The following is a 9,962-nucleotide window of genomic DNA, read 5'->3' on the forward strand; positions in this document are numbered from 1 at the left end:
AATATGGGGGTAATAGTTTATCTTACGCTTTTTAACACATTTTACTATTTTGTAAAACGAAAAATTCATTAAATAATAAAGAGGTTTGGAAGAAAATTTCATAATCAAAACAAAACACAAAATTATGCACACATATAGGTATGATGAGCAAAAATTGTTATGCATTTGGTGCATAATGTACAAAACGAACACTATTATTAAAACTACTATGTATAACTGGACTTTACTTGGTTCTGGTTACCTGAACATAATCCAAACAGACCAAAGAAAATGCACTGAACAACACACCAAATTCATGAACTATTTATACCATCAAAACATCATTGCAAAAAAAAAACAAGATAATTAAAGCAATTTCATATTTCAAAAGCAGCACAATACTGTTGCTGGCATAGAAATGTCTCCACTTCTCCCTTTACTCTTTTCAAACTCATCACCAGCAGAGCAGACCAGCAAAACAAAGTAAAGAAAAATCTGGTAGATGGCAATCAAAATATTTAGTTTTAGTCAGCCACCAACATTGCTAAAGTGAAATTCTCTCACACAACTTACACCAAAACAAACATTTCCAATATCCACAATATTGAATGAAAATATTTACTTGGAGCAGTGAAGCTGCTGCTGCATGTTGCAACAAGAAAATATCAATGAACAAATTTCAACATACAATTAAATTTTAACGATCGTTTATAAAGTGTTTTCAATATTTTCAAGATTACAGAGTCTATGTAAGTGTTTTTAAAATTACTTATTGCTGTTAAGAAATTTCGAAGGAAATTTACTTAAACATAAAAAAATAATTATTTCAAAATAGAAATTTCATGTTAAGAAACAAACAACCAGAAAAAAATGTGACCAATGTATTGGAGATGCTGTGTGACTGTTGCCATTGCAGCTTTAACAATCTCCATTAAAAGTCCAAATTGATTTGATTTCGGTTTAGGTTGTTTTTCAAGTGTGTATGCCAGTGTTCATTTCATAAATAAAAGTCAAAATATATATGTAGTTGGAGTTGTTTTTTTTATGATCGATCTTGTTTATATGACTGAGAGTGAAAGAAAGTATGTCAGGTGTGTCATTAAATACAACAAATAACTAGAAAATAATAATAATAAAATAAAAACTCATCTCCATATTCATTGAATTGTATGTACATGAGTTTATTTTTTTTTAAAAAAAAGCTTGTTGTCAACGTTTTTTCATGTTTTTCTTAGTGCATTGATTTATTTTATTTGTTAAACAAAAATTTAAAAAAAAATAAGAGAGAAAATTAGGGAAGTTGTGGTCGACTATGAAAAGAATTAATTTAAAGTGCATGCTGTACAAAAAAGCCATATTAAAATACATATGTACTCAAGTTTACCACATAGTTGATTTTTTATTTAAAGTCTAGACAAAAATGGCATATTCAAAGACTTCATGCTCTGCTGTGATGACTTAGACTAGGTGTTATGCATTGCTTTGAGAACTCAAAAACATTGTCGTATTATGTCGTTGCAGCGATACCAACTTTGTTTGCTGTATCACAAAGAATAATACCTTCTGTTCTTGTTTTCAGGTTCAGTAGCTCGTGTTGAAATTGTGTAGCAACTCTTTTAATAATGCATTTAATAGTATTTTGTGAGTTTGGGATTCTTCTCCTATGTCATTAATAAACATAAAATCATTATAATCAGGTCTGCTATTTTCATGCAAATGCATGTTTAATTTTGGCCAATTATTTTCCCGAATCAGAAGATTAGCAACAAAATTACATCGGTTTGATGTATTTTGCTTTTAATTTACATATTTTAAAATTTCTAATGAAAACTTTTTGTATACAATTAAAAATTTAATTGAAAATTTCCTTCGAAGTTTTCATAATGAAATTTATTATTAATGATGTCTTACTTTTCATATTTTCTGAATATTTTTGAGCATATTTTTGCGAATTATAGTGCATGTTATAAGTGTATATTCTAGTTATTTTAGTGCATGAAAATCTCAGACCTGATCATAGAAAACGTGTGACACACGTGTCACTCAGCGAGTCATTAATTAAACTATGAAAAGTATACGTTGTTTTCATTTCTTAATGCATGATGTACAATTCTTAAAACGATATAGTAATTTACTTAGGTTGTGTACGACATCTAATGCAGAAAATGTTTGGAGAGCACAGCATGAATGGTAGACTGGTAGTTCATGAACGAAATAGTTCAATTGAACGATTCCATTATTTGAACTAACTGAACTAGTTTAAATGGTTTGCTCACTTAGTTCAGTATTGAACTATGAACTAAAATGGTTCATGTGTACGCTTTTAACTGCTTTTTTCCTGCTTCTTTTTATACGCATTCCGACATAATTCCGAAAAAATAAGGGTTATAATGGCATCCGAATTTATTATAAGACATGTATCACTCTTTTCTTGTTCAAAAGTCAAAAAGAGAAATATGAGCGGCCATTGAAATGAACTATTAAGCACAAGTTTAATGAATAAGCTATATTTGTTGTGACACTTAACGTCATGTTCTACAATTCAGAACTTGCTGAACTTTACGCAATGACGTTCTCATTAAAGTAATTGTTTGAAGTTCAACATATGCTACAACCAACTTAAGATACTGCTTCAAACCGCTACACAGTGTTGCCTAATAGCAAACACACCAACAATATTCAAAACGTTTAAATTCATACAAGTAATAACTTGAAAATGTTTACATCTGTTGTTTGGCTTATTTTATCTCGAATTTGTATATGCTTTTTTAGGCAAAAAGTAAAAACTTTTATTTTTTTAATTTATTTTGTTTTGATCAAAGTGAAAACCAGACGTATCCAAAGCAATAAAGCCAGCCAGCCAGACAAACAAACGTACGTACGTAACAATCATTTTCATCCACAACACACCCTGTCAGCCAGCCAAGCATCCAGCTAATAACCAAAACACCGGTTTTCGCTTTTCGTTTTCTACCTACAAGCCAAAGTCACTGAAAGTTATTAAACTTTTATTAGAAATCAATTAAATTTATGCATACATTATCAAAAATTATAAAAATAAAAATAATAACAAAAAAAACGAAAACGTATGTATGCAAGTATAAACAACAAAAAAAGTTTGTCGGGAAAGTTTTTAAAAAAATTCAAATACATATACATTTAAATACAAAACTCAAAAACTACAGAGAGAGCGAGATTTTAGAGATTAAAAGCCATAAATTTAAAATCATTAGACTTACAAAACCAGCCGCGAAATGTGTGAATAATTGATAAAATTTATTTACATGTTTAACTGTATATGACATTTAAACAACATTATTAATGACTCTTCTTGTATTTATTTTAATTTCTCTTTTAGAGATGGAATTGAGAATTAAATCACTGGGATTTATACTACTTGCAACGACATTGATCTATAGTGCCGGCAATCTAATAGCAACAACCTCAGCCGAAGCTTTACGTCTACCGGATCAACAGTCCAATTCAATACCTCTACAACAACAACAACAGATATTGCCACAACAGCAACAACATGTACAGCAAATCTTTGTTAATCAACAACAGCAACAACAACAACAACAGCAATATGTTCAACAACCCCAACAACCACAAGCGGGAGTGGATGAAGAACGTGGTCGTTCTTCCATTCTCAGCATATTCGGTTTAGGTGGCGGCGAAAGTGATCCCTATTTGGCTCGCTCCAACACAAATTGCTTAAGTGGCGATTTATCGGAATGTTTCAAAACACAAGCTTTGAATAGTTTCGACGAAATATTTTATCGTGAACAATATGCGTAAGTCTGTCTTATGTCTTATTAGGAGATTTGAAATGATTTTTATTGACAACATTTTGTATTTTATCTAGATTATCTGACTTTGCCCGTGTTGTTCGTATGCCTGAAAATCAACAGCGTTCCTTGTTGCAAGAACCTTTTGAATATTCAGAAGAACCACGTAATGAGGATAGTGATTGGGATCAATTGGTGAAATATGCTTTAAGAAGAGCTGAACGGTAAGTCTAATAAACCAAATGAAATTATTCTTTTAAATAATTTAAGTAAAAACAAAAAATTGGTACATTATGTTGTTTCCATGACACGTCATACATAATTGTTTCCAGGTCTTTAGATTTTATTCATAATCATCACAATAGGCAGAATATTTATATTTCTAGTACTTTTTTATAATTTCGAAAAAACTCGCAATATCAGTATGAACCTAATTTTTTTAAACTCCAACATATCAAAATAATGCGTAACTTTAAGTAGGTATTGATATCTGTTTAAATATAAGTAGGATTTTATTGATTTAAAGATAATTTTGAAAAATTAAATTAGTAAAATTTGAAGATTACAAAACATTAAAAATGTTGTTTGGAGTCTTGCCATTAACTTTTTAAAGATAATTTCATGTAAATGCTGAACACCTTTATATTGTAAATGAACCAAGCGATTAGTTCAACATTTTGAACCACTTTTTAGAGCTTATCGCTTGGTATGACCTAATAAAATCGGCAATGTTCTGTTGTCAGACTGCAATTGATGCTGATTTATCGACATAAAAAGTTACTATATATAATTGTATTAGAATAGACTAAAGACGAAAAATGTCATCATGCGCCAAATGTGCCCAATTTGTTGTTTGACTTTATATGAGGCTGTGTATTGCAGTCTTATTAAAATGAAGCGTAGACCAGATTCAACCAGCTGAAAAAGGACACCTTGCCAACAGACCAAGTAAATATGTCAATACGGAAAGAGCATTTGTTTGGAGATATATATGGAAAATCAAACGCAAATCATCCCCGTACAGCCGTGATATGTTACCCAATATTTTCTTTTTATTGCCACACATTAAATATAGTTAAATTGCAGAGTCAATGTCAAATCGTAAAGAGCATATGTTTGTGTTTAGAGAAACAAGGAAAATCAAACGCAGATCATTTCCCACTAAGAAAATCATTTAAATTTCAGCACCTACTACTCTTCAATGCACCAATCCATGTTTGAGGGTGAAATAATTAAGAATAGAATAATTAATCCGGTAATTGAGTGTATAAATTATATCCATTGTTGTTAGTTAGTTATTACAATCTTTAATAAGAAATGCTTTAATAATTTAACAATAGAAAAAAACAGTAAATTATTTATTCAGAAACACTTCATTCGTTCACGTTATTTTTTTTTGGAAAAAAATTATAAGACTTAGTATTTGGTTGACAAAAATTGTATAATTAAATATTTTATTTCTTTGCAGATTCATTAAGTCCACTGCTTTGGAAGTTGAATTACCAGAAGAAATAACCGAGGCAGGACGTTATCAAGCCCGCTTTATTGGCAATGACATCGATAGTGAATTGGACATAATTGAGGATAAACATGCTCCCATCATAAGTAAGTTCATCACAATAAAAACATACAAATTCCATACTAAATAAATAATTCCCTAAATTTCTGTTTTGCAGAACGTAAAAAGTTGAAGAAAATGATCATTCCCTTGTTGTTGGTGTTGAAAATTTTCAAACTGAAATTGTTGTTATTCTTGCCCTTCATCTTGGGTATTGCTGGACTCAAAAAGATTCTCGGTTTGGCTGCTATTATTTTGCCCGGTCTGTTTGCCTACTTCAAGTTGTGTCGTCCCCAAGGCGGACCTGGTGGTTACAATGCTGGCGGTGGATTATTCTCTGGTCTGTTCGGCAGCAAAAACACTTTCCCCGAATACTCACCACAAGGTGTGGGTTCAGCCACATACTATCATCATCATGATCACTTTGATGGTGGTGCTGGCAACTCACAATATTACAGACCTGATCCTCATTTCTCAAAGCCTTATGGTGATTATTATAGCAAGAATTATGCCACCGCTGCCACTGGTAATTCTGTTAGTTTTGGAGAAACATCTGCACATGATGCTGCTTATTCTGGTTATTATGGCAGAAATACTGGCAAAGATATTGAAAGTACTCAGAAGAGTTAGAGAGCAGAGAAATAAATTATTTTAGCGAACATTTTACTCTTGTAAAAATGGCCATTGTTTCAAATTTATATTTTTATTTTTTTTATATACATATATATTTAATTTAATTGTTATTAGTATTTGTTAAAGCATTATTGTTTTGTACTATATTTATTTCACTTTCACAAACCACAAAATATTTATTTATATTTTTAAAAAACTTCAAATAAATTTAAAAAAAAAAATATACTATAAGTTTTTGGTGTACAAAGGGTTTATGGCACAATAAGGGAAATGGAACTTAGGGATAAAGCCTTCTAAAGTAATCTTCAATGCAAATAATATTATTTCATGTTTTATAAAATTCTCTCAAGACTTTGCCTTTGCCTATGATATTTTTAAACTTATTTAAGGTTAACCGCCAAATTCATAATCCATTTTTGTATTTTATATGATAATTTAAAAAATTTATTATGCATACAGCTTTTAATATTTTATATGTATGTAATTTATAGTATTTCATAACTTTAGTTATTGCAATTTTGGTTAGAACATTTTTTAAAAACAAAAGTGTTGCTGTCAATAGATGACCACACAGGATAAAACAAGCAATTTTCTAGTTTTATAACTGTAATAAAAATAATATATTAGTTAAACTTAACCATGTTAGAGTATCATCTTTTCGTGTTAGTTTAAACCAAAAATTAATTGATTGATAATGAATATGCGCGGAATGAGATTTGGATATCTCATTGCTTCGGTTATCGAACGAGAGGTAATCTGAACAGAGGAGGTATCCAGCTACCACTTGAAAAGCATTTATACTTGTATGTCCTCGCCTACGAGAGATATAACAAATAAGCTCCTGCGTATGAGGTAACTACTACTAGAAGCACAACTGGAAGAATAACTACTCTTTCCCAAATTATATATACATACATGTATTTTGTTGTTGAAAGAGTTAGACAGCAGTGACGCTTCTATGTATACGTTATTCTAAGCTCCTGAGTATTAGCATAAGATCTATAACATTTTTTTTAGTACGGATTTAACAATACTTCAGTTAAATCCGCCAGCGACACATCTCTGAGGCACTTCAAATTCTTGATACTCATCCCAACAACTTCTGCAATTGTTCTTACATACTCGTGGAAATTCCATACTTCCTGATGTGCGTCTAATCATGCCTCAAATATGTGAAGATTCAATGATTTGTTTGATGTAATAGTTAATTCCTGAGCAGCAATTTCAAAACGTTTGCGAGCATCAGGATTAATCCAAAAGAAGGAAAATTGGGTACCATACGAATTGAAGACGATTTTGCATGTCCAAAATTATGCATGAACGCTATAATAGAAAATTATTTTTGCACGGAATCATTACTCGCAATATATATAGATGACGTTAATTCGTCCGCGGTCAGTTATTTCAAAAGTTTGAATTATTTGTTAGTTGAGTAACGAACACACTCATGTATATATATTTACTTTTGATATAATCATTTTGGGTGTCGTTATTAATTGGATGTGAAATACAAGTGTATATTTAGAAGTCCAGGAATAGAAATCACTTTGTTATTTCCATGTTGGATGATATTTTATTGACGTGGTTATCTCGCCCACATCAAAAATATTCATAACTAAATGTAAATTATATTCAAACTCTGCTGTACAAAACTGTGAGTTAAGAATAGAACATAAGCCAGCAATAACAAAACCTGTTGTAAATATTGCAAACAGTATAAAGTGTTTTCAATCCAAATACCATGTAGCCTACTAAACTAAGTATCAGAATCACACACTTTGCTGTAAAATTTCATATTTTGTTACATTTTACTTCAAAATGCTTATTATATTATGTGTCGTCCTTCGATGGGCAATATAAGTATTGCCCCGAGATATAACATCAAATCTTGACGACTAACTTCTTTCAAAATCGAGAAACTGACAGTAATTATTCTACATTTCTATATCAGCAATTAAAAAAACAACTACAAGTAATACCCTACACTAAATTAATGAGCAAAAACATTTTACAGCCAACCAGACGATCGGATATCGTTTAATACTTTAAACTTAACAAAAATTAAAAAAAATCATATTTATCATTTCGTGTTTTTTAGTTAAATCAAGGTTGGAACTTTGAAATTTTGCTCCAATATATTTTTACCGACACTGTAGCTAGACCCAATACAATTTTCTCCATAAACTAGTTATATTGTGGCATAAATAAGAGAAAATTAGCTATCGCATTTTCTATTTTATTGACAACTTGACTTGTGCACACAACTGACAAATAAAATTTGGTTATCTCAAATAAAACGGTGGTTAGGGGCTTTTATTTTCTATGGTCTAGGGTGATACCAAATCACCCTAGAAAGTTAATTTACAGGTATGTATTGTGTATATAATGGGTGTTGAATGTGGTGATGATGGCTGGTTGTCGATGTTGTTATTTATTTGCAGCAAAGTTAATTAATTAATGTACAACTTTTGGAAGATTAAACTGCGGAAAAAATATATAAAATGAAGGTATTACTGATAGCACCTAACCACTACTCGTATATACATATATGTAGAACAGAATTCTACACAGCTATTGCTTTCATTAACAGGCAATGGCTTAACATTATAATATAATGATACTTCTCTACTCACATATATATTGTGGAAAACTATTTATTTCCAATGTCTCTTAAGATTAGGTGTTTGCTCTATATATCTTCCTTATAAAAGGTTGTGAAAGTACTACATTTTATCCAGTATATATCGAGCCATTAGCGCCAAATTATCGTAAGCGACAAAACACAAATTTTACAGGAGAAGGTTTTTTTTGATTATTTTGAAATTTATACATAGAATTAAAAATTTTATGATGCGATATAATATAATTTCATTCAAGCTATATGTCTATTTTTCAAAAATATTTATAACATTTGACAATTAAAAATTCATGGAACACTTTATTGAAAAATATGACAAAAAATATGTTTTATTGAATTTTTACATAGATACAAATTTTTCGAATTGAAATTAAATTTTTATTTATAAATAGTTTTTAATGAAATTTTACAGTTATATAGATTTATCTATTCAAAATGGAAAAATAAAAACGAATTTTGAAATTTATTATCAGCAATCCCGCAATTCCCAAAAAAGTGTTGAAAAATTCCAAAAATGGGAAGTTTTAGTTTTTTGGCTATAATATCCATACCAGGGATATCGGAACCCTTTACAAATTAATTAGAAACATATTGGGCCACCTAAAATCAGTTACTATATTTTGATATCGAATATGCGATTTGATAATTTTTTCCCTAAAGTTTAATTTTACATAAAAAATAGGTGTTTTTGAATGGACCTACTTCCCCTCGGTAACAACAATTTTTAAATTTTTTTTTTTAAAATATTTTTTATTTATTATTTTTTTAAACAACCTAGCTTATTGGGCATAATAATAATATATTTCAGTGAATTTATCAAATTAAAAATTGGGAATTTAGCATAAAACAATTTTACTAAAAAAAATATTTTATGAAAATTAGAAATTTTTTGCAATAAGAAAAAAAGTTCTTTTTTCTCAAAAAATTTGCGAAAAATCGCCTTTTTAAAATTTTATAAATTCAAATGCTTATAAATTTGGACTCAGTCATTATTTTTAAATAATTTTTTCTCTTCTTTGACACATAAATGTGTTGTTAGTCCAATAAAGGAAAACTGAAGAAAGTCGGGAAATATTTGGATACGCTGTTATCAAAAAAACTGGAGTAAAATGTTGAAAATTTAATTTTTAAATACGAATATCTTCTAATCTATAAGAGATAATTGACAACTACGATGAGGTTTTTTGTAGTGCTCGATGAGAAGATTCTATATATATAATTTTTTTGAAATCGGAACTCAAACGAAGAAATATGATCGTTTTAAAAGCGTAACATACCCGATGTGTCCTACTTTGAGGACCCTTGGTCGCGCCCCTGTTGGGTCCATGAGGTCCACGTTCAAAACTTAATCTCGACAATACTTCTT

General features: G+C 29.9%; 1 protein-coding gene across 1 annotated transcript; it reads left to right on the forward strand.

Annotated features, from left to right (window-relative positions):
• Positions 1 to 3,322: 3,322 nt before the first annotated feature.
• Osi2 (DUF1676 domain-containing protein Osi2) lies at positions 3,323 to 6,181 on the forward strand. Its single transcript, XM_065505876.1, has 4 exons — positions 3,323 to 3,773; positions 3,845 to 3,991; positions 5,236 to 5,372; positions 5,444 to 6,181. Exons 1-4 carry the CDS (start codon positions 3,340 to 3,342, stop codon positions 5,953 to 5,955), a joined length of 1,230 nt encoding a protein of 409 aa, XP_065361948.1. The 5' UTR covers positions 3,323 to 3,339; the 3' UTR covers positions 5,956 to 6,181.
• Positions 6,182 to 9,962: the final 3,781 nt, after the last annotated feature.

Source organism: Calliphora vicina, chromosome 1 (genome assembly GCF_958450345.1).
Source record: "Calliphora vicina chromosome 1, idCalVici1.1, whole genome shotgun sequence".
In the NCBI taxonomy this organism is placed as follows: domain Eukaryota; kingdom Metazoa; phylum Arthropoda; class Insecta; order Diptera; family Calliphoridae; genus Calliphora; species Calliphora vicina.